This window comes from Bufo gargarizans, chromosome 3 (assembly GCF_014858855.1).
Source record: "Bufo gargarizans isolate SCDJY-AF-19 chromosome 3, ASM1485885v1, whole genome shotgun sequence".
Taxonomy (NCBI): Eukaryota; Metazoa; Chordata; class Amphibia; order Anura; family Bufonidae; genus Bufo; species Bufo gargarizans.
Genome location: NC_058082.1, coordinates 607874245 through 607900357, shown reverse-complemented (window position 1 = coordinate 607900357; position 26113 = coordinate 607874245). Strand labels below are relative to the sequence as shown.

The 26113-nt window shown below is 47.7% G+C and overlaps 1 protein-coding gene across 2 annotated transcripts in view; it reads left to right on the top strand.

The window, feature by feature from the left end:
* The window catches only part of LOC122930850 (tRNA (cytosine(34)-C(5))-methyltransferase, mitochondrial-like), an 83638-nt gene that overhangs the window by 37293 nt on the left and 20232 nt on the right, over positions 1-26113 (top strand). For both annotated transcript variants that reach the window (XM_044284503.1, XM_044284504.1), the window contains one exon: positions 6689-6810. In XM_044284503.1, coding sequence (XP_044140438.1) covers positions 6689-6810 — 122 coding nt within the window. The remainder of the gene's footprint in view (positions 1-6688; positions 6811-26113) is intronic.

The following is a 26113-nucleotide window of genomic DNA, read 5'->3' as shown; positions in this document are numbered from 1 at the left end:
TAATTCAGGACGGATCCGTTTGGCTCCGCACGGCCAGGCGGACACCAAAACGACTTTTTTCATGTCCGTGGATCCTCCAAAAATCAAGGAAGACCCACGGATGAAAAAACGGTCACGGATCACGGACCCACGGACCCCGTTTTTGCGGACCGTGAAAAAAAACTGTCGTGTGCATGAGGCCTTAGAAGAAGCAGAAGCATGGAGGAAATGATACCTTATCACTGAGCAGTGTTGTTGTGAATCCAGCACCGGAGCGAAAGAGAAAATCAATTCCTAGATGCTGCAGCAACATCTCTGTCTCTACAGATGCTCTCTCCTCTCCCCTCCTCTTTTGACTTCTATGGGCTACAGCCCTTATCCCACAGTGAAATGATGATACATCTCATTGTTGCCTCTATAGATTTTACCAGTAAACTGATAGTAATTCAACAATTTAGGAGGGATGGGAAGGCGGAGAGTATATGTAAAGATAAGATGAGAGAAACATTGGACTGTAATACAATATTGCACATTTTTTTTTACTTTCACTTGATTTATGAAAAGCTGTTTAAATTTGGAGGTACAGCGACATTCCAAAGCTTTCCATCCTTACTATTATAATTAGTTAAAGTGTACCTCCAACTATGGACATAATTCTGTTTTCCGGTTATGCAAATTAATCTAATAATATATATTTAAAGGGGTTTATACCCATAGAGTTACATTGTGACATGCAATCAACCACCACTATTTATAGGCTAGTTTTACACTAGTGGCAAGGAACTCCGGCAGGCTGTTCCGGCGGGTGAACAGCCTGTCGGACCCGTGCTGCCGCTAGTGCATGCGTGCCCCCGGACTACCGCTCCGTCCCATGTCGTAGTTTTATTCCGGCCGCCTCTCGCCATTTTTCCGCGCTGCCACCGGAACTCCAGCTCGGCCTCATTATAGTCAATGAGGCCGGAGCGGTAGTCCGGGAGCACACGTGCACTAGCGGTGGTACAGATCCGATAGGCTGTTTACCCGCCGGAACAGTCTGCCGCAGTTCTTTGCCGCTAGTAAAAGTACCCTTATCAGTTCAGTGGTACCTCTATAAATCTACCCTTGTTGAGCTCCCTCTAGTGGCAGCTGCAAGAATTTTATTGTTTAAAGGGCTTCTGTCACCCCGCTAAACCGCTCTCTGCTGGCCCTGCCTGTTTGCATTCAAAATCTGGCGCCTGCGCCGCGGCCGTACCTGTCTTTAATTGGCGCAGGCGCACTGAGAGGCGGCCGAGCGAGTGCGCCTGCGCCGATTAAAGACAGGTACGGCCGCGGCGCAGGCGCCAGATTTTGAATGCAAACAGGGCCAGCAGAGAACGATTCCGTTCCCTGGCGGAGGGGGTGTCTTTAGGATCGGAGGATGCGGCTGCTACCAGCAAGTACCCGCCCTACTTGCTGGTATCAAGGTAATTTGCATATTTTAAAAGCATGTTTTAAACAAAATCTACAGGACCAAAATGACTAATTAGATTATGTAGGCATTAATCGCAGTGTAGGCATTATAAGTAAGCAAAAAAAAAAAAAATAATGGTTTAGTGGGGTGACAGAAGCCCTTTAACCACTTCAGCCCCGCTAGCTGAAACCCCCTTCATGACCAGAGCACTTTTTACACTTCGGCACTACACTACTTTCACCGTTTATCGCTCGGTCATGCAACTTACCACCCAAATGAATTTTACCTCCTTTTCTTCTCACTAATGGAGCTTTCATTTGGTGGTATTTTATTGCTGCTGACATTTTTACTTTTTTTGTTATTAATCGAAATGTAACGATTTTTTTGCAAAAAAATGACTTTTCACTTTCAGCTGTAAAATTTTGCAAAAAAAACGACATCCATATATAAATTTTTCGCTAACTTTATAGTTCTACATGTCTTTGATAAAAAAAAAATGTTTGGGCAAAAAAAAAAATGGTTTGGGTAAAAGTTATAGCGTTTACAAACTATGGTACAAAAATGTGAATTTCCGCTTTTTGAAGCAGCTCTGACTTTCTGAGCACCTGTCATGTTTCCTGAGGTTCTACAATGCCCAGACAGTAGAAACCCCCCACAAATGACCCCATTTAGGAAAGTAGACACCCTAAGGTATTCGCTGATGGGCATAGTGAGTTCATAGAACTTTTTATTTTTTGTCACAAGTTAGCGGAAAATGATGATGATTTTTTATTTTTATTTTTTTCTTACAAAGTCTCATATTCCACTAACTTGCGACAAAAAATAAAAAATTCTAGGAACTCGCCATGCCCCTCACGGAATACCTTGGGGTGTCTTCTTTCCAAAATGGGGTCACTTGTGGGTAGTTATACTGCCCTGGCAATTTAGGGGCCCAAATGTGTGAGAAGAACTTTGCAATCGAAATGTGTAAAAAATGACCGGTGAAATCCGAAAGGTGCACTTTGGAATATGTGCCCCTTTGCCCACCTTGGCTGCAAAAAAGTGTCACACATCTGGTATCGCCGTACTCAGGAGAAGTTGGGGAATGTGTTTTGGGGTGTCATTTTACATATACCCATGCTGGGTGAGAAAAATATCTTGGTCAAATGCCAACTTTGTATAAAAAAATTGGAAAAGTTGTCTTTTGCCAAGATATTTCTCTCACCCAGCATGGGTATATGTAAAATGACACCCCAAAACACATTCCCCAACTTCTCCTGAGTACGGCGATACCACATGTGTGACACTTTTTTGCAGCCAAGGTGGGCAAAGGGGCACATATTCCAAAGTGCACCTTTCGGATTTCACCGGTCATTTTTTACACATTTCGATTGCAAAGTTCTTCTCACACATTTGGGCCCCTAAATTGCCAGGGCAGTATAACTACCCCACAAGTGACCCCATTTTGGAAAGAAGACACCCCAAGGTATTCCGTGAGGGGCACGGCGAGTTCCTAGAATTTTTTATTTTTTGTCGCAAGTTAGTGGAATATGAGACTTTGTAAGGAAAAAAGTAAAAAAAAAAGAAAAATCATCATTTTCCGCTAACTTGTGACAAAAAATAAAAAATTCTAGGAACTCGCCGTGCCCCTCACGGAATACCTTGGGGTGTCTTCTTTCCAAAATGGGGTCACTTGTGGCGTAGTTATACTGCCCTGGCAATTTAGGGGCCCAAATGTGTAAGAAGTACCTTGCAATCAAAATCTGTAAAAAATGGCCTGTGAAATCCGAAAGGTGCACTTTGGAATATGTGCCCCTTTGCCCACCTTGGCTGCAAAAAAGTGTCACACATCTGGTATCGCCGTACTCAGGAGAAGTAGGGCAATGTGTTTTGGGGTGTCATTTTACATATACCCATGCTGGGTGAGAGAAATATCTTGGCAAAAGACAACTTTTCCCATTTTTTTATACAAAGTTGGCATTTGACCAAGATATTTTTCTCACCCAGCATGGGTATATGTAAAATGACACACCAAAACACATTTCCCAACTTCTCCTGAGTACGGCGATACCACATGTGTGACACTTTTTTGCAGCCTAGATGCGCAAAGGGGCCCAAATTCCTTTTAGGAGGGCATTTTTAGACATTTGGATCCCAGACTTCTTCTCACACTTTCGGGCCCCTAAAAAGCCAGGGCAGTATAAATACCCCACATGTGACCCCACTTTGGAAAGAAGACACCCCAAGGTATTCAATGAGGGGCCTGGCGAGTTCCTAGAAATTTTTATTTTTTTTGCATAAGTTAGCGGATATGGATTTTTTTTGTTTTTTTCTCACAAAGTCTCACTTTCCGCTAACTTAGGGCAAAAAATTCAATCTTTCATGGACTCAATATGCCCCTCACGGAATACCTTGGGGTGTCTTCTTTCTGAAATGGGGTCACATGTGGGGTATTTATACTGCCCTGGCTTTTTAGGGGCCCTAAAGCGTGAGAAGAAGTCTGGAATATAAATGTCTAAAAATGTTTACGCATTTGGATTCCGTGAGGGGTATGGTGAGTTCATGTGAAATTTTATTTTTTGACACAAGTTAGTGGAATATGAGACTTGGTAAGAAAAAACAAAAACAAACAAAAAATTTCCGCTAACTTGGGCCAAAAAAATGTCTGAATGGAGCCTTACAGGGGGGGTGATCAATGACAGGGGGGTGATCAATGACAGGGGGGTGATCACCCATATAGACTCCCTGATCACCCCCCTGTCATTGATCACCCCCCTGGTAAGGCTCCATTCAGACGTCCGTATAATTTTTACGGATCCATGGATCGGATCCGCAAAACACATGCGGACGTCTGAATGGAGCCTTACAGGGGGGTGATCAATGACAGGGGGGTGATCAATGACAGGGGGGTGATCACCCATATAGACTCCCTGATCACCCCCCTGTCACTGATCACCCCCCCTGTAAGGCTCCATTCAGACGTCCGCATGATTTATACGGATCCATGGATACATGGATCGGATCCACAAAACACATGCGGACGTCTGAATGGAGCCTTACAGAGGGGTTATCAATGACAGGGGGTGATCAGGGTGATCACCCCCCTGTCACTGATCACCCCCCCTGTAAGGCTCCATTCAGACGTCCGCATGATTTTTACGGATCCATGGATACATGGATCGGATCCACAAAACACATGCGGACGTCTGAATGGAGCCTTACAGGGGGGTGATCAATGACAGGGGGTGATCAGGGTGATCACCCCCCTGTCACTGATCACCCCCCCTGTAAGGCTCCATTCAGACGTCCGCATGATTTTTACGGATCCATGGATACATGGATCGGATCCACAAAACACATGCGGACGTCTGAATGGAGCCTTACAGGGGGGTTATCAATGACAGTGGGTGATCAGGGTGATCACCCCCCTGTCACTGATCACCCCCCCTGTAAGGCTCCATTCAGATGTCCGCATGATTTTTACGGATCCATGGATACATGGATCGGATCCACAAAACACATGCGGACGTCTGAATGGAGCCTTACAGGGGGGTGATCAATGACAGGGGGGTGATCAGGGAGTGTATATGGGTGATCACCCGCCTGTCATTGATCACCCCCCTGTAAGGCTCCATTCAGACGTCCGCATGTGTTTTGCGGATCCGATCCATGTATCCATGGATCCGTAAAAATCATGCGGACGTCTGAATGGAGCCTTACAGGGGGGTGATCAATGACAGGGGGGTGATCAATGACAGGGGGTGATCAGGGAGTGTATATGGGTGATCACCCGCCTGTCACTGATCACCCCCCCTGTAAGGCTCCATTCAGATGTCCGCATGATTTTTACGGATCCATGGATACATGGATCGGATCCACAAAACACATGCGGACGTCTGAATGGAGCCTTACAGGGGGGTGATCAATGACAGGGGGGTGATCAGGGAGTGTATATGGGTGATCACCCGCCTGTCATTGATCACCCCCCTGTAAGGCTCCATTCAGACGTCCGTATGCGTTTTGCGGATCCGATCCATGTATCCGTGGATCCGTAAAAATCATACGGACGTCTGAACGGAGCCTGACAGGGGGGTGATCAGGGAGTTTATATGGGGTGATTATGGGTGATCAGGGGTTCATAAAGGGTTAATAAGTGACGGGGGGGGGGGTGTAGTGTAGTGTAGTGTTTGGTGCGACTTTACTGACCTACCTGTGTCCTCTGGTGGTCGATCCTAACAAAAGGGACCACCAGAGGACCAGGTAGGAGGTATATTAGACGCTGTTATGAAAACAGCGTCTAATATACCTGTTAGGGGTTAAAAAATTCGGATCTCCAGCCTGCCAGCGAGCGATCGCCGCTGGCAGGCTGGAGATCCACTCGCTTACCTTCCGTTCCTGTGAGCGCGCGCGCCTGTGTGCGCGCGTTCACAGGAAATCTCGCGTCTCGCGAGATGACGCGTATATGCGTCCAGGAGGAGTAAAGCAACCACCTCCAGGACGCATATCTGCGTTAGGCGGTCGGGAGGTGGTTAAAGGGAACCTGTCACCATGAAAATGCAATGTAAGCTACAGTCAGCAGGTTATAGAGCAGGAGGAGCTGAGCAGATTGATGTATAGGTTTATGGGAAAAGATTTAGTATAACTTGCAATTTATACATTGTACACCTTCAGGGGTATTTTGTTTATGATTGCATTTGGGATAAAAATAATTTTTTCTATCGGTCTTTATTAAAAAGTATTGAGCCGTTCTGTCACAAAGGGTTAACTGTTTTTCTAGCTGTGTGACTGGTACTTTCACTTTGTGCTGGTCATCTAATAACCACTTATCTGTAAACTTATAAAGGTCATGAACACTTATTTAAGCCACATTCTCATCTGTAAGATAAGAATTGAGCTTTAATGAGTGTTTAGGAGGTCAGAGATAAGGAGCCAAGCTGATGGAGCAGAGAGGAAATTCAGAACCAGCTACTAGAGAAACTCAAAGTTGTGCTGAGAAAACGGCTCAACATTTTTAATAAAGACCAATTAAAAAAAAGATTTTTAGCTCAAAATGAGTTTAATGAAATAATGTGGCTGGTCGCGTCCAACATCAGAATGTAAGGAGAAATGTCTGCGCATGTGCTTGGCTGTCTCCATTCTAGCCTATAAGAGTGGGAGATTGAGCTGTGCACATACATGATCATCTCTTCTTGTATTCTCTGGTAGGTAGACCGGGAATCCGGGGACCCTTGTTCTCCTGAAAGGTAGGAGTCAATATTCATGGATTATGACATTAGACATTGTCATGTGTTTGTGCCGTAGGTCTTAGTAGATGCCCCCTGCTCTAATGACAGAAGTTGGTTGTTCTCATCTGATGCTCTTCAGGCAGCGGAAAGAATATCACAAAGGAAAGTCCTCCCTGCAGTCCAAGCAGAGCTACTCAGGTACAGGAGACTTTTCTTCTCATGTACTGTAGGCTCATTACTTATTCTTATTGTTATTTTTGTGTTACACCTGAATTCTCTCTTTAATGTTGGCATATGGCACCGCAAGCTGCTGAAAATCACTTGATGGCCAATTTCAGAATATTTGTATTGATTTGATTTTAATTAGTTATTTTTCATTATGTACTTTTAGACTCACATTCTCAATGCTGAACTCGAAATACTGCTGATTGCAGGTTACCCGAGCATTCTGGGAGCTCTGGTTGTTGACCCGTGGTCCATATTCCTTGATTCAGATATGTCTAAGATTGTGTGTATTGATACCAATAACTATTTAAAGCGTAGTTTTGTTAGATAATGTTATCTACCAAACACAGCATAGGGGATAACTATTAGAGCAATCTTTTGATCGGTGAACCCCCATCCATCACAAGAAGGGGGGTTCCAAACCCCCGAAATGAATGGAGCGGCAGGTCGGGCATGTGCACTGACACTCAATTCTTATCTATGGTCCTGCTAGAAATTGCCAAGTGCTGTACTGCAGTCAGCTACAATGACTAGGGTCAGGGTGTTTTAAAGGGCATGTAATTACACTGCGCAACTGCTACAAAGGAAACGGCAGGCTAACTTTGCTTGACAGCTGATTGACAGGGTTTCGGGAGTTGGACCCTTGAGCATCTGATATTGATGACCTATTCCAAGGATAGGTCCTCAGTTTTACTCCACTGAACAACCCCTTTAAAGGGCAACTGTCAGCAGACTTGTACCTATGACACTGGCTGACCTGTTACATGTGCACTTGGCAGCTGAAGGCATCTGTGTTGGTCCCATGTTCTCATGTGCCCGCATTGCTGAGAAAAATGATGTTTTAATATATGCAAATGAGCCTCTAGGAGCAACGGGGGCATTAACGTTACACTTAGAGGCTCCATTTCCACTGCAACTGCTGCAACCTCTGCAATATAATTGACAGGACCAGGGGGTGTAAACGTCATTGTACCTGGAGCTGTCAATCAAAGTGCACGGCAGTTGCAGAGAGAGCAGAACCTCTAGGTTTAACAGCAACGCCTCCATTGCTCCAAGAGGCTCATTTGCATATGTTAAAACTTCATTTTTCTCAGCAATGCACGAACATAGTAACATGGGACCAACACAGATGTCTTCAGCTGCCAAGCGCACATGTAACAGGTCAGCCAGTTTCATAGGGACAAATCTGCTGAAAGATGCCCTTTAAAGGAGGTTGTCCAGTGGCGTAAAACTGATGACCTATCTTCAGGATAGGTCATCAATATCAGATGCTCAAGGGTCCAACACCCTGTCAATCAGCTGCCATGCAACCAGGGCCGGTTCTAGGTGAAATGGGGCCCTGGGGCGAAAAACAATAAGGGGCACTTGATGACTTTTACAGAAGAAACTGTATATTTTGGGTCACAGTGTAGGCTATGTGTGTATAACATAAACATATTTCATATGAAAACTTAGTTACTTGGCTTGGCCCTTGGGGATCTCGGACGCCACTTCAACACTTGGCCGGGGGCTCGGCGGAGCTGATGTTGTGTTTTATCCTAATGAGAAAGATTTCATAATAAGAATTTGGAGAAGGGGCAGAGGGACAGCAGAGCAGGGAGAGGCTGGTGCTGCTACTAGGGGGTCATACCATGGGGAGTAATAAAGCCCACCATAATGCCCCCCCCCCGTAGAAATAATTCTTCTTATAATGTGGCGGTGCAAAAAATACCCCCTTGTAATGCCCCCAGTTGAGCTAATGTCCCTATAGTGCCTCCATAATGTGCCAGTATAAAATACCCCTATATAGTGACCCCAGTTAATGCCCCCATAGTGCTCCTCTCCCCCCTAGTGCCAGTAGATGCCCTCAGTGTCCCCCATAATTTGTAAGCATAAAATACCCCTTCTCAGCGCCCATAGTAGTCCTCTCCCCCCTTCCCCATAGTACCAACCACAATGTGTCCCAGTATAAAATGCCCCTATACAGAGCCCCCATATAAAATAACCGTTCTTTGTGGCCTCAGTAGATGCCCCTATAGTGCCACAAATAATGTGCCAGTAAGAAGTGCCCCCATAGATGTCCCCCAATAATGTGCCAGTAAAATGTGCCCTCATAGATGCCCCCCCAATCATGTGCCAGTAGCCTGAGCCCCCCATCAACATGTGCCAGTAGCCATAGGCGGCCCCCCCCATCATGTGCCAGTAGCCATAGGCGGCCCCCCCATCATGTGCCACTAGCCATAGGGCCCCCCCTATCATGTGCCACTAGCCATAGGGCCCCCCTATCATGTGCCACTAGCCATAGGGCCCCCCTATCATGTGCCACTAGCCATAGGGCCCCCCTATCATGTGCCACTAGCCATAGGGCCCCCCTATCATGTGCCACTAACCATAGGGCCCCCCTATCATGTGCCACTAGCCATAGGCCCCCCCATCATATGGCACTAGCCATAGGGCCCCCCCCTATCATGTGCCACTAGCCATAGGGCCCCCCTATCACGTGCCACTAGCCATAGGGCCCCCCCTATCATGTGCCACTAGCCATAGGGCCCCCCCCCCCTATCATGTGCTACTAGCCATAGGGCCCCCCTATCATGTGCCACTAGCCATAGGGCCCCCCCTATCATGTGCCACTAGCCATAGGGCCCCCCCTATCATGTGCCACTAGCCGCCAGTATTGTACAGGAAAAAAAAAGAAGAAAAAACACTTATACTTACCTCCTTGGCAGCGATGCGATGCAGGCCTCTTCCGGCCTGTGTCCTGCGCTGTGTACGGCTCAGGGCTCAGGCGGCGCGATGACGTCACCCCTGCGCCGGCCTCTGATAGGCTGCCGGCCTAGTGCCTGCAGCCTATCAGAAGAAGGGAAAGGGACACACCTCTCCCTCCCCTGCCGCACAGCAATACAGATGACTGGAGATGAGCGCTTGCACAATGGAAGCACTCATCTCCGTGTGACACTGACTGTCCTGCCTGCCTAAAGTTGCAGGCCGGCGCGGGGGGGCCCCTAAGGACTCGGGGCCCGGGGGCAATTGCCCCCCTTGCCTCTATGGAAGCGCCGGCCCTGCATGCAACGTTTGCCTGCCTGCCGTTTCCTTTGTAGCGGCTGTGCAGTGTAATTACATCAGCTCCATCCCAAGTGAAAACTGTATTCAGACAGATCTCTGAACTAAAGAGGTCCGGAAAGCTGCGACGACCACACACACATTGTAAAACTGTGTGACTTGTGTGTGACTTGTACTTTCAGGTTGTTTTCCTTTCAGTTCGGCTTGACTTGTATCCTCTGCGTCTGCGTTAGATTTGTGATATTTCTTTTTCTAGCCCGGCTAGTTTCAGTGTTGCAGCTATCCTCCTCCTGCCCCGCTGCTGCCTGACATTTCCCGGAGTCTGGCAGTATCCAGCGGAGAGCGTGACCTCTTGTTCCTGCATTTGTCTTTCTCTGAAATAAGCTTCTCTACCGGACTGTGTTGAATCCATTAACGTTCTGGAGAGCGTCTAACCTGTCCACGTCTCTCTTCTGTCAGCCGCCAGCACAGGTATATGGAAATGAGGTGGGATATTTTACCAACATAGAAAATATCATCAACCTCCCTGCACCTAATGACTTACTTTACTTTATATAGATTAGAAAATCCATTTGTAGGCGCTGGTTCTGATTAAAGAGACCTGGCGTGTGTATGAGGCTTATTTCAAGGCAGTGCTCCATGGGAAAAGGGTATGCAAATTAGCTCATGCCTGCCAAAAGCAAGAGTGACCCATCTCGATCGTTGGCTGAAGCGGTGACCCACCACAGCCAGTGACTGGATGAGTCGCCATTTCCTGTGTATTGAGAGAGACCGACGAGGAACGGGAGCGGTGAGGTGAGTATAACTTCTTTTATTTACGTGATTTTTACCTTTTTCTATAAAAAATTATACTGGTCAGATAGCCCCTTGACAAGAGGCAGGAAAAGTAAATTTGTGAGGTCACCATAAACATTCAGCATTATGTACCTTTGTCTCATCCAAATATCCCTTATTTTAACAGTGCACTTGGAGGTAAGTAGCAACTAGACACATCTGGTGCCGCTTATCACTGGACAAGACACAGTCCGACCTGTTGGCCCGATGTTCCCTTTCAGATCAGATATTTGTGTCTTCTCAGCCCCATAGATATATCAGTTTGTAATGTCTGTGACCACTGTTAGTCTGCACAGGCCTATCATCCCCCGGACAGACATCCATAGGTCTTGTACATGGAAAGATAAATTACTCAAATGGAAAATCTTTTTTTGTTTTTACATATATTGGTCACCCCCTCACATCACTGTTTACATGTTAAGGGCTCATGCACACGACCGTAGAAATTTTGCAGTCTGCAAAACACAGATCCGCAAAAAATACGGATGACGTCTGTGTGACATCCGTATTGTATTGTTTTTTGATTTTTTTCCGGATCCATTGTAACAATGCCTATCCTTGTCCACAATACGGACAAGAATAGGACATACGGAAACGGAATGCACACCATTCAGTTTTTTTTTTATTGAGTGAGTGGTTCCACATACGGGTCACAAAAAAATGGATTGGACACAAAAAAAAAAAATACGTTCATGTGCATGAGCCCTTATCATGAGACCTGGTGAGTTGGAGATACACCTCTCTTCATTTCCATTAACAGCAATGCCTTTGGTTTCCACTGGTATCTTAGCATTGTTAGTATCTTGCCTGCCGGAGTTCTCCAGATCCGGCCTTGGCAGATATCTTGCCTGCCGGAGTTCTCCAGATCCGGCATTGGCAGATATCTTGCCTGCCGGAGTTCTCCCGATCCGGCATTGGCAGATATCTTGCCTGCCGGAGTTCTCCAGATCCGGCATTGGCAGATATCTTGCCTACCGGAGTTCTCCAGATCTGGCATTGACAGATGTTACCGGAACGCCTTCCGGCCCCATTAACTACAATGGGATCTGACAGAGATCCAGCCACTACCTGGAAAATACTTTGTGATTCGGCCAGAAAAAAAAAACTATGCAGCCATGCAACTGGTTTTGTCTGTCCGATTCCAGGCCGATACTGCCTGCTGGAAGGCTGCAACGCAAATCGGAAATACGCTTTATTTGCAGCTGTGTGCTATTATTGCGCTGCGCAGTAAATGGTTAAATCCCACATCAGTGTCCCTGCACAATGACTTCACATTAAATATATGTCGGCCAGGACATCTAATCTCGACAGGATCCGTCAGCATCTAATGGATTTGGTGGTGGCTGATTTTGCATATATTACCTCCTATATGTAAATCGACAGATAAATAAAAAGGTTACGGATCTTGAAATGTGATGATATGATTTTGTTGTGGAAATTTAATAAAACATAAAAAAGACATTTGTTTAAAAATAAGGCTACTTTCACACTGGCGTTTTGGCTTTCCGTTTGTGAGATCCGTTCAGGGCTCTCACAAGCGGTCCAAAACGGATCCGTTTTCTATGACACAATCTGACACAATAGAAAACGGATCCGTCCTCCATTGACTTTCAATGGTGTTCAAGACGGATCCGTCTTGGCTATGTTAAAGATAATACAAACGGACCCGTTCTGAACGGATGCAGACGGTTGTATTATCTGAACGGGTGCGTCCATGACGGATCCGCACAAAACGCGAGTGTGAATGTAGCCTAAGATAGTTAAAAATAATTCCCCCCAAAACGGTGCATTATTTTTTTTATACAGTCCCCTAAAAATATGATATATTATGGTTCATTAATGCAAAAAAACAAAGTCAGACCATCACTGCCAAACAATATGTAATAAAGTACAGGTGCATGATACCACGGCTGCAACGCAAAGGCAAACACTGTATGTGGCAACACACTGCTCTATGTGCAAAGACACACGCAGACACTGGAAACGTGGAGAAAAATGCATTGCATTACTGCTATACTTACTATATGAAAATGAGAAGCTCTGTGCACACATTTTTGATCAAAATGGTTTGGGCCCATCTATTGGAAAATTGCGCTGTGTGCGCAGCCACATCAGCGCACAGCGACGCCCCCATTTTTGCCCCAAGTATAAACAACACAGCGCAGTCGCTGCCCCTTCCCAGACACACTGGTTGGAGCATGTTCTCTTCTTCCCCTGCCTTTATGTTCCAGTGTGGCCCGCAGTCTATTGAGTAACGTGATTTAGACATTGAAAATATTTCATAAAAGGAGACATAAAAGCCACCGTGGAATTCTGAACAATGGTGATTTTTTTTCCTTAGTAAAATGAAAAATGCTGAGTTCAGAGAACATTCTGATTGATCGGTGAAATTCTTGAGTGTCTTATTGGGGTAATGCATCATGTCGTTTATTTCTTCGGGAGAAATCAATCAAATGCCGTAGCCCTCCTTTATAATTTTCTCATTCTGGATGTGACATAAAAAATCAAATCTGTGAAGCTGTAGGGAAAGCTGAAGCATACATCATCGTTACTGGGGCTAACCCTGCGCGCTCTGCAGCCGCGTCCCTGTGAGTGTCTCTGCAGCTTCATGATAGTACTGATCCTTATCCTATGGTATGGAGCCGCTGCAGAGGTCGTGGCAGTATGTGAATACACATCGGGGGTTCTTTATTAAAGACCGGCTTTTGACGTCGTTCTTTGGTATCTTCTGCTCTGCCGGAGGATGCACTAAATTTATGCAGAGGTGAAAGCCTTTTCATAAATTAGGCGCATCCTCCCCCAGTCAGTTTGCCTAAATCGAAATTTACTCCAGCCCCTGTTTAGAGTAGATTTCAATCATCATTTACACCAGGAAACATAAATGATATTAAGTTTGTCGGGGCTGATGGCCTGGCCCCCACCATGCCCTCACACCTCCCCTGCCATTCCCCATGTTGAGGGCGGCGTAAAAACACAGCGTGCGCCTAAAATTAAGCACACAGGAATTTAAAAAGTCCCACAATTGGGTCATATGACTTCTTTACTCCAAAAACTGGCATAAGGGGCCATGATATGTGACCCCCCATTATGTGGTCTAGGAGGGCAGAAATGAGCCTAAAATCTGTCACATGTGCATCCATGAGAACTACACAGACCCACCTCTGCACCACTATGCAGCTTATCACTTACATGAAGTTCCTCTATCTATTTTTATTTTTTTGAGAATAAAACATAAAAACTTCATTTTAGATAACCAGTTACTGATACAGAGCTCTACATTATTCTTAAAGAGGTCTTTCCGCCAAGACTCAAGATCAGGAAGATCTCATTTTTGGCCTCTGTGAACCAAGACTGGCAGTCGTGGACAATCTGTGTTCCCACTCTGGCAGCCTGGCTCCACTTCGTGTTATATGGATGGCCATTCATTTCCATGATCGCCGTGTATTATGTAGGTAGCCCCAGCTTCTTCTAGTGATGACAATCCCTGTTGTGGGTTTCATTCCTGGCTTAATTTTTAGAAGAAATAGTCAGGATGAGGCAACCAACAGTTAAAAAAAAAGAGGATTTGTATGAACTAAGGTAAGTTTTATAAGGAATGATGTGATTCCTGCTGTGACTTATCATGAACAGTAGAAATCATCTTGGATTATGTTTCCCATACAACGTCATGATGACGTCTAAAGCCTTATTCACACATCGGTGTTTGGTCAGTGATTGTAAGACAAAGCCAGGATTGGGGTCTACACAAAGAAACAGTATAATGGAAAGATCTGCACCTGTTCTGTGTTTTGAGCTGCACCTGGTTTTGGTTCCAAATCACTGATGGAAATCACTGACGTGTGAATAAGGCTTTATAGTCCTCTATATATCAGAGGGGTGAACTGTCCTGTATACAATATGGAGATTTTGCCCATGAGTTAAACCATCTCAGCCTGAAATAATACACCTAAGTGGTGCCCATTATGGAAGTCATTGTAGAAGAAATAGTGGAGCAGTCCTTCCTTCAATCACATGATAATCGAAAAAGAACGCATTTACATCATTTTATGACCAGTGTCCATTTTACATCTCCCGGTTGTAAAAAGAACCAACCGGTTGGGGCATTTTCATGTAAAGTACCTCCCTTCCCATGATTTCATGGTAAATGGCTAACTGGGTCGAATTAAAGAGTTTTAGGCCACTATAAACACAGGACACACTCAAAGTAGAACGTTTGTAATATACTTACCTTTCTGAAGATGCATGGATCGGCTTTTGGGGAACCCGGCCGGGGCTGTGAACGCTGGCAGAACGATTCCTTTCCCCGATGCAAGTGTAGCTGAGGTGGATTCAGAAGTCTGCATGTGCACTTGGGAGAAGTATAGTTTTGTCCCTGTCCACAGCAAAATTGACATCCTGTCCATAGCCTACCAGTGACGGCTAACCTCTGCCACTCCAGCTGTGGTGAAACGACGACTCCCAGCATGCTCCATTCATTTCTTTAGAGTTCTGAGAATAGTCATAGTTTTACCACAGCTGGAGTGCAGGAGGTTAGCCATCATAGGCCCTAGGCCGGAAACCTGGTGAAGCATGTGACTTCAGTGGATGCTGGATTTTCAAAAGAGGAGTGCCACATGACCGGGTTCCTGGGAGGCCGATCCATGCAACTTCGTAACAGTAAGTACATAATTTCTCATACAGGTGTGTCATGTGTAGTTATGGTGGCTTTGCAGGACCCACTGGGTCCCAAGAAACCCCTTTAAACCAAAGGGTGTAGTAGGAAGAACGTTTTCTACAAGCAATCACAAATGTAAAAATTCTCTGAAATATACCGGGTTATAGCAAGGAGATGGGGAAAAAATCGTGGTCGGGGAGTCCAGAAATCACAGTAGAGACAGACACAGATGCAGTATCCATGGGCCAGATAAAAGTGATGAAGCTGAGCCGTGTATTCAGTGCTACAGAGGATAATTCCTGAAGGTAGTCACATGTGCCAGGGATTCGGTAATTGTGATCAAGTAGATCCAGGCATGAGGTACAGCGAAGCAGAAGAGGAGTCAAGAAAACAGCAGTGAATATACAATTCAGGAGCAGTAGGTTAACACCAGTCTAGCCGGCGATAATACACATATAATTGTCATTTTACATACAGGGTATAGTTCTCCGATTAACTAGGTGGCCGCTTGCTCCGTACATGAACCGCTCAGTGTCCTTTCCTGCCCCGCCATGAGACTTGCTGGGTGGTGAGTATGTAACAGGTAGTTTGCTGGGCCTTGACACAGAGCCTGTAAATGTGAAATGGCTGAAATAGAGAAAAGGATTGTGATTTATGTCGGTGAGTGACGCACTGGTTTTTCTAGACTTATATTGGCAGTTCATTTACTGCACTGCACACGAGGGTGATGTCTGAAAGTGACATGGTCAGAGCATAATGGAACATCAGTCTTCATTACAAATTACATGCTGTAAGAAGGTACCTGGAATCATCGTGGATGGAAGGCATTGGTCACAGAGGTTCCTGGCCTCGGTGAAGTAAGAGCCGGTATTTTATGTGTCAGCAGCAGCTATTGATTTAGCATGGCTGTCATAGCTGATCCGGGACGGCTCTTACCGGGAGTAGTCAAAGTGCTCGGTGGGTGACAATTTACCATGTTCCAGGCTGGGTTTTGCCAGGCATAAAAACCAGGCAGCACTGCCAGGTGTGGTGGATTTACCTCCCTCTGACAGTGGAGATCAGGAGTCTGTGTGCTGTGCTGGGATTTGAGCTGGGCTGGAGGACTCGGGCCCCTCTAAAGGCGAACAGGTCGCCTAGGGACTTGATGAGGCTGAACTGCTAACAGGGTGTGAATTAACACCCAGGAGAAAAGGTGACACTTATTGTTCATGGACTTTCCTTGTGTGTGAACAAACACCAAGCCACCCGCGTTTTGTGATACACCAATGTGTGAATAAACACCGCTGTTTGATTCAAGAACTGTGTACTTTGCCTCTATACTGCGTCCGCTAGCCCTAACTACCAGAGCGAATCCCCACAACGCCAATGATAGATATAGGTTTTCTATGGGTGTAGTATGGAAAATGTCAGTGAACATTTGAAGGCCACTGTAGAGCCAGTGCAGCTCATTTCAGGACATTATTATAAAAAATGCAGCCATTTTTAATCCGGTTCCTGCGTTCTGTCCTTTGTCACTCATCGTGGCTCCTGGTAGACATCAGTAAGTCAAAGCAAATTCTACATAAGCAAATGTTGCAGTCTCAGAAGGCACGTGAAGGTGTCCTGGATCAGCCAGTCCATTGTAACTTGAGCACTTGTTAAAGAAAGGTATCATCCTTTAATTGTAGTTTACATAGTTAGAGTTTCTGCCATTGAAGGGTTGTCCAGTGATATAAAAACATAGCTGTTCTCTTCCGAAAAGCGGCACCAGTATTTCTGCTCCAACTCATTCTCTCCAGTGGAGCCGAGCGGCAGTACCAGAAACAACCCATGGACTGTTTTTTCAAGAAAGCAGCCATGTTTTTCTAATTCTGTAGAACCTCTTTAATGCCTCATAGACGTGGATCCCATTTCTGAGAAGTTCACTTATCACAGTCTTGAATTACAAGCCCGGAGTTATACAAGACAATTCACAGAAATCTCAAATAGAAAGAACCCTTTGTGTAATTATTCATCAATGGTCTCCCCAGTGATGGGTGCAATATACGCCAAATAAGACTAGACCACAATATTATTGACTAGACCGACCAGGGTTGTGACATTGGCTTTATTCATATTGCACACAAAACCAACATAGTAGCCATGGAGATAAAATGGCACACTATCTTCTATATAGGTAAATGACTCAATTAATGTTTTTTTAATACATCTCTATAATTGAGTAATCGAGCATGGAGAACAGTCTGTGTAACAGAGGGAGGCAGGGAGAGCAGTATGTGTAACAGAGGGAGGCACGGAGAGCAGTATGTGTAACAGAGGGAGGCACGGAGAACAGTCTGTGTAACAGAGGGAGGCACGGAGAGCAGTCTGTGTAACAGAGGGAGGCACGGAGAGCAGTCTGTGTAACAGAGGGAGGCACGGAGAGCAGTCTGTGTAACAGAGGGAGGCACGGAGAGCAGTCTGTGTAACAGAGGGAGGCACGGAGAGCAGTCTGTGTAACAGAGGGAGGCACGGAGAGCAGTCTGTGTAACAGAGGGAGGCACGGAGAGCAGTATGTGTAACAGGGAGGCACGGAGAGCAGTCTGTGTAACAGAGGGAGGCACGGAGAGCAGTCTGTGTAACAGAGGGAGGCACGGAGAGCAGTCTGTGTAACAGAGGGAGGCACGGAGAGCAGTCTGTGTAACAGAGGGAGGCACGGAGAGCAGTCTGTGTAACAGAGGGAGGCACGGAGAGCAGTCTGTGTAACAGAGGGAGGCACGGAGAGCAGTCTGTGTAACAGAGGGAGGCACGGAGAGCAGTCTGTGTAACAGGGAGGCACGGAGAGCAGTCTGTGTAACAGAGGGAGGCACGGAGAGCAGTCTGTGTAACAAAGGGAGGCACGGAGAGCAGTCTATGTAACAGAGGGAGGCACGGAGAGCAGTATGTGTAACAGAGGGAGGCACGGAGAGCAGTATGTGTAACAGAGGGAGGCACGGAGAGCAGTCTGTGTAACAGAGGGAGGCACGGAGAGCAGTCTGTGTAACAGAGGGAGGCACGGAGAGCAGTCTGTGTAACAGAGGGAGGCACGGAGAGCAGTCTGTGTAACAGAGGGAGGCACGGAGAACAGTATGTGTAACAGAGGGAGGCACGGAGAGCAGTCTGTGTAACAGAGGGAGGCTAGGAGAGCAGTCTGTGTAACAGAGGGAGGCACGGAGAGCAGTCTGTGTAACAGAGGGAGGCACGGAGAGCAGTCTGTGTAACAGAGGGAGGCACGGAGAGCAGTCTGTGTAACAGAGGGAGGCACGGAGAGCAGTCTGTGTAACAGAGGGAGGCACGGAGAGCAGTATGTGTAACAGAGGGAGGCACGGAGAGCAGTATGTGTAACAGAGGGAGGCACGGAGAGCAGTCTGTGTAACAGAGGGAGGCACGGAGAGCAGTCTGTGTAACAGAGGGAGGCACGGAGAGCAGTCTGTGTAACAGAGGGAGGCACGGAGAGCAGTCTGTGTAACAGAGGGAGGCACGGAGAGCAGTCTGTGTAACAGAGGGAGGCACGGAGAGCAGTCTGTGTAACAGAGGGAGGCACGGAGAGCAGTCTGTGTAACAGAGGGAGGCACAGAGAGCAGGTTGTGTAACAGAGGGAGGCACGGAGAACAGTATGTGTAAGAGGGAGGCACGGAGAGCAGTCTGTGAATTCGAGGGAGGCATAGAGAGCAGTCTGTGTAACAGAGGGAGGCATGGAGAGCAGTCTGTGTAACAGAGGGAGGCACGGAGAGCAGTCTGTGTAACAGAGGGAGGCACGGAGAGCAGTCTGTGTAACCGAGGGAGGCATGGAGAGCAGTCTGTGTAACCGAGGGAGGCACGGAGAACGGTCTGTGTAACCGAGGGAGGCACGGAGAGCAGTCTGTGTAACCGAGGGAGGCATAGAGAGCAGGTTGTGTAACAGAGGGAGGCACGGAGAGCAGTCTGTGTAACCGAGGGAGGCATAGAGAGCAGTCTGTGTAACAGAGGGAGGCACGGAGAACAGTATGTGTAACAGAGGGAGGCACGGAGAGCAGTCTGTGTAACAGAGGGAGGCACGGAGAGCAGTCTGTGTAACCGAGGGAGGCATGGAGAGCAGTCTGTGTAACCGAGGGAGGCACGGAGAACGGTCTGTGTAACCGAGGGAGGCATGGAGAGCAGTCTGTGTAACCGAGGGAGGCATAGAGAGCAGGTTGTGTAACAGAGGGAGGCACGGAGAGCAGTCTGTGTAACCGAGGGAGGCATAGAGAGCAGTCTGTGTAACAGAGGGAGGCACGGAGAACAGTATGTGTAACAGAGGGAGGCACGGAGAGCAGTCTGTGTAACAGAGGGAGGCACGGAGAGCAGTCTGTGTAACAGAGGGAGGCATGGAGAGCAGTCTGTGTAACAGAGGGAGGCACGGAGAACAGTATGTGTAACAGAGGGAGGCATGGAGAGCAGTCTGTGTAACCGAGGGAGGCATAGAGAGCAGGTTGTGTAAAAGAGGGAGGCACGGAGAACAGTATGTGTAACAGAGGGAGGCATGGAGAGCAGTCTGTGAATTCGAGGGAGGCATGGAGAGCAGTCTGTGTAACAGAGGGAGGCACGGAGAGCAGTCTGTGTAACAGAGGGAGGCACGGAGAGCAGTCTGTGTAACAGAGGGAGGCACGGAGAACAGTATGTGTAACAGAGGGAGGCACGGAGAACAGTATGTGTAACAGAGGGAGGCATGGAGAGCAGTCTGTGTAACCGAGGGAGGCACGGAGAACAGTCTGTGTAACCAAGGGAGGCACGGAGAACTGTCTGTGTAACAGAGGGAGGCATGGAGAGCAGTCTGTGTAACCGAGGGAGGCATAGAGAGCAGGTTGTGTAAAAGAGGGAGGCACGGAGAACAGTATGTGTAACAGAGGGAGGCATGGAGAGCAGTCTGTGAATTCGAGGGAGGCATGGAGAGCAGTCTGTGTAACAGAGGGAGGCATGGAGAGCAGTCTGTGTAACAGAGGGAGGCACGGAGAGCAGTCTGTGTAACAGAGGGAGGCACGGAGAGCAGTCTGTGTAACAGAGGGAGGCACGGAGAACAGTATGTGTAACAGAGGGAGGCACGGAGAACAGTATGTGTAACAGAGGGAGGCACGGAGAACAGTATGTGTAAGAGGGAGGCACGGAGAGCAGTCTGTGTAACCGAGGGAGGCACGGAGAGCAGTCTGTGTAACCGAGGGAGGCACGGAGAACAGTCTGTGTAACCGAGGGAGGCACGGAGAACAGTCTGTGTAACCGAGGGAGGCACGGAGAACAGTCTGTGTAACCGAGGGAGGCACGGAGAACAGTCTGTGTAACCGAGGGAGGCACGGAGAACAGTCTGTGTAACAGAGGGAGGCACGGAGAGCAGTCTGTGTAACAGAGGGAGGCACGGAGAACAGTCTGTGTAACAGAGGGAGGCACGGAGAGCAGTCTGTGTAACAGAGGGAGGTATAGAGAGCAGTCTGTGTAACAGAGGGAGGTATAGAGAGCAGTCTGTGTAACAGAGGGAGGTATAGAGAGCAGTCTGTGTAACCGAGGGAGGCACGGAGAGCAGTCTGTGTAACCGAGGGAGGCACGGAGAGCAGTCTGTGTAACCGAGGGAGGCATAGAGAGCAGGTTGTGTAACAGAGGGAGGTATAGAGAGCAGTCTGTGTAACAGGGAGGCACGGAGAGCAGTCTGTGTAACAGAGGGAGGCACGGAGAGCAGTCTGTGTAACAGAGGGAGGCACGGAGAGCAGTCTGTGTAACAGAGGGAGGCACGGAGAGCAGTCTGTGTAACAGAGGGAGTGAGGGAGAGCAGTCTGTGTAACAGAGGGAGGCACGGAGAACAGTCTGTGTAACAGAGGGAGGCACGGAGAGCAGTCTGTGTAACAGGGAGGCACGGAGAGCAGTCTGTGTAACAGAGGGAGGCACGGAGAGCAGTCTGTGTAACAGAGAGAGGCACGGAGAGCAGTCTGTGTAACAGGGAGGCACGGAGAGCAGTCTGTGTAACAGAGGGAGGCACGGAGAGCAGTCTGTGTAACAGAGGGAGGCACGGAGAGCAGTCTGTGTAACAGAGGGAGGCACGGAGAGCAGTCTGTGTAACAGAGGGAGGCACGGAGAGCAGTCTGTGTAACAGAGGGAGGCACGGAGAGCAGTCTGTGTAACAGAGGGAGGCACGGAGAGCAGTCTGTGTAACAGAGGGAGGCACGGAGAGCAGTCTGTGTAACAGAGGGAGGCACGGAGAGCAGTCTGTGTAACAGAGGGAGGCACGGAGAGCAGTCTGTGTAACAGGGAGGCACGGAGAGCAGTCTGTGTAACAGAGGGAGGCACGGAGAGCAGTCTGTGTAACAGAGAGGCACGGAGAGCAGTCTGTGTAACAGAGGGAGGCACGGAGAGCAGTCTGTGTAACAGAGGGAGGCACGGAGAGCAGTCTGTGTAACAGAGGGAGGCATGGAGAGCAGTCTGTGTAACAGAGGGAGGTACGGAGAGCAGTCTGTGTAACAGAGGGAGGCACGGAGAGCAGTCTGTGTAACAGAGGGAGGCACGGAGAGCAGTCTGTGTAACAGAGGGAGGCACGGAGAGCAGTCTGTGTAACAGAGGGAGGCACGGAGAGCAGTCTGTGTAACAGAGGGAGGCACGGAGAGCAGTCTGTGTAACAGAGGGAGGCACGGAGAGCAGTCTGTGTAACAGAGGGAGGCACGGAGAGCAGTCTGTGTAACAGAGGGAGGTATAGAGAGCAGTCTGTGTAACAGAGGGAGGCACGGAGAGCAGTCTGTGTAACAGAGGGAGGCACGGAGAGCAGTCTGTGTAACAGAGGGAGGCACGGAGAGCAGTCTGTGTAACAGAGGGAGGCACGGAGAGCAGTCTGTGTAACAGAGGGAGGCACGGAGAGCAGTCTGTGTAACAGAGGGAGGCACGGAGAGCAGTCTGTGTAACAGAGGGAGGCACGGAGAGCAGTCTGTGTAACAGAGGGAGGCACGGAGAGCAGTCTGTGTAACAGAGGGAGGCACGGAGAGCAGTCTGTGTAACAGAGGGAGGCACGGAGAGCAGTCTGTGTAACAGAGGGAGGCACGGAGAGCAGTCTGTGTAACAGGGAGGCACGGAGAGCAGTCTGTGTAACAGAGGGAGGCACGGAGAGCAGTCTGTGTAACAGAGAGGCACGGAGAGCAGTCTGTGTAACAGAGAGGCACGGAGAGCAGTCTGTGTAACAGAGGGAGGCACGGAGAGCAGTCTGTGTAACAGAGGGAGGCACGGAGAGCAGTCTGTGTAACAGAGGGAGGCACGGAGAGCAGTCTGTGTAACAGAGGGAGGTACGGAGAGCAGTCTGTGTAACAGAGGGAGGCACGGAGAGCAGTCTGTGTAACAGAGGGAGGCACGGAGAGCAGTCTGTGTAACAGAGGGAGGCACGGAGAGCAGTCTGTGTAACAGAGGGAGGCACGGAGAGCAGTCTGTGTAACAGAGGGAGGCACGGAGAGCAGTCTGTGTAACAGAGGGAGGTATAGAGAGCAGTCTGTGTAACAGAGGGAGGTATAGAGAGCAGTCTGTGTAACAGAGGGAGGCACGGAGAGCAGTCTGTGTAACAGAGGGAGGCACGGAGAGCAGTCTGTGTAACAGAGGGAGGCACGGAGAGCAGTCTGTGTAACAGAGGGAGGCACGGAGAGCAGTCTGTGTAACAGAGGGAGGCACGGAGTGCAGTCTGTGTAACAGAGGGAGGCACGGAGAGCAGTCTGTGTAACAGAGGGAGGCACGGAGAGCAGTCTGTGTAACAGAGGGAGGCACGGAGAGCAGTCTGTGTAACAGAGGGAGGCACGGAGAGCAGTCTGTGTAACAGAGGGAGGCACGGAGAGCAGTCTGTGTAACAGAGGGAGGCACGGAGAGCAGTCTGTGTAACCGAGGGAGGCATGGAGAGCAGTCTGTGTAACCGAGGGAGGCACGGAGAGAAGTCTGTGTAACAGGGAGGCATGGAAGGTAGCCTTTGTAACAAATGGAAGCTTCTATCTATCTATCTATCTATCTATCTATTTATCTATCATCCATTATCTATCTATCTATATGTATCTGTCTATCATACTTATTATTATCAATGTTTTACTAAGAATTTTTACTGTCGATAAAAAATAAAATACATATCAGCACGTTATGGTTTCTTCAGTAAAACCTGGAATACAAGCGAGACGTACCCATTTTATTTGCAATTGCTTTACAGTTTATGGACAGATTCGGCTGCTGGTGTTAGGAGCAGATTGAAATGTTTTTTTTTGTTGGAATAAAAAGAAAAGGGTAATTGAAAAAAAGTAACTTCCCCGCCGCAACGGAAAGCAAACAAAATAAAACTGTTGAAACGAGCATTAAGCAAATAATTGAAAGAAAGCCGTGAATTGCTGCAAATATCAGCCTTTGTGGAAAGTGCAATATTTCCTCCAAGTTTATGAGCTGCATCGAACTACTGTACAGTCCAGGTAGCGCTGGCATATTACCGGGCAGCGTGCCCTGTGGAACAGAAGATGGCAGTGTTGGCACGTGAACACATTATAATTGATGTAAGTTGGGATTTAGCCGGAGCCGCTTGTTTCAACTTTCTTTTAACATTGAAAACAGTTAAATGATGGTATCATTAAATCTGACCCTTTCTCAGAATACGGCAGATCTGTTCTTACATTAGTCCATACTGTATATTTAAGGAGCCAAAATACTAAGGATGGAAAATACAGGTTTCATAAGTGATAGAAAAAGGTCTTTTTTTTTTCTTGCTTTTTAATCTCCTCTGATAGAAGTCTCTATGCCGGACATGTTTAAAGGGATCAGCTCTTCTTGTGTCATTGCCTGTGTGTGAGTGCGCATATCTTATGTAAATTGGGAGAATATGAGACGGTTGTTTGACATTGAAGTGATAATATCTCAATGGGGCTGAAAATTTAGGGCTTAGTATTTAAAAAAAATTATAGTATTGATGGAAGAACCAAAAGAATTGTCACACATAATGACAACCCCTATCCATGTGTGTATTAGGGCATATGGACGTTATGAAGTGGGGCACCATTAGCCCCCACTCCGGTAATTTATTACATGGGTGCTCATTCATTTCTGGCAGGGGTGCGCAACCTTTTCGGATCTGAGGGTCACGTCAGATTCTACTATTCTCAAGGGCCACAATAACATTTACAGTTGCAAGAAAAAGTATGTGAACCCTTTGGAATTATATGGATTTCTGCACAAACTGGTCATAAAATGTGATCTGATCTTCATCTAAGTCACAACAATAGACAATCACAATCTGCTTAAACTAATAACACACAAAGAATGAACACACCATGTAAACATTCACAGTGCAGGTGGAAAAAGTATGACATCTCCAAGAGCTAATTGGAGTGAGGTGTCAGCCAACTGGAGTCCAATCAATGAGATGAGATTGGAGGTGTTGGTTACAGCTGCCCTGCCTATAAAAACACACACCAGTTCTGGGTTTGCTTTTCACAAGAAGCATTGCCTGATGTGAATGATGCCTCGCACAAAAGAGCTCTCAGAAGACCTATGATTAGGAATTGTTGACTTGCATAAATCTGGAAAGGGTTATAAAAGTATCTCCAAAAGCCGTGCTGTTCATCAAATTGTCTATAATGGAGAAAGTTCAGCACTGCTGCTACTCTCCCTAGGAGTGACTGTCCTGTAAAGATGACTGCAAGAGCACAGCGCAGACTGCTCAATGAGGTGAAGAAGAATCCTAGAGTGTCAGCTAAAGACTTACAAAAGTCTCTGGCATATGCTAACACAGGGCTTGACAAATTTCCTTGGAATCTAGGAGCCAGCTAAAAAAGTTAGGAGCCAGGCGGAGCCGCGTCATAAAGCCCCCAGTAGATTCCCCCATAGTGCCCCCCCCCCCACTTCTCCATAGAGCCCCCCCAATAATACTGTATACCATGTTACATATGCAGTGTACATGTGCTGTATAGTATGGTATATGCAGTATACAGGACCATGATATATGTACAGTATATGACTGACATTCAGTGTACGTGCTGTATACTGTGTTACATACGCAGTATACAGGACCATGATATATGTACAGTATATGACTGACATTCAGTGTACGTGCTGTATACTGTGTTACATACGCAGTATACAGGACCATGATATATGTGCAGTATACAGGACCATGATATATGTACAGTATATAGGACTATGGCATACAGTGTACATGTGCTGACACCTCAGGCTCCTGCCTCACTTGGATGAGAGTAGTAGTAATTTGCACTGGAGGCGTGTAAGTTACCTGCAGGTGAACCTGAGAGCCACGAGGAGGGCGCAGGTCAGCGCTATGGCCCCCGCACAGCAGGTCAGGCCTCCGGCCCATCAGACACAGCAGCTGCTTAACGTGCTGCCAGGCCAGACTCTGCATTCCGCTTATAGAGCACATGGGTGGCCCGAGCCCGCTGGGGGCAGGGCGGCGCTTCTCCTCATCACGTCTGTCACAGTGGACTTCCGCGGCGTACGCTCAGCCATGGGCAGGGAGCGTGTCCAAAGAGCAGCCGGGTATAGGAAACCTAAGGCACCGTCACACAGCTCTCCGCTCATCTCCACTCCAGTGCTGCCTCCGGACAGAACAGCGCTCCGCACCCATCGCCCAGGCACCTTTGAAAACGGGCTGACAAATACCCAAGCGCCAGGACTAAATTCCTGGTCGCCATGGCGACCTGGCGCCTGGGATTTGTCGAGCCCTGTGCTAACATCCCTGCTAGCGAATCTATGATATGTAAAACACTAAATAAGAATGGATGTCATGGGAGGATA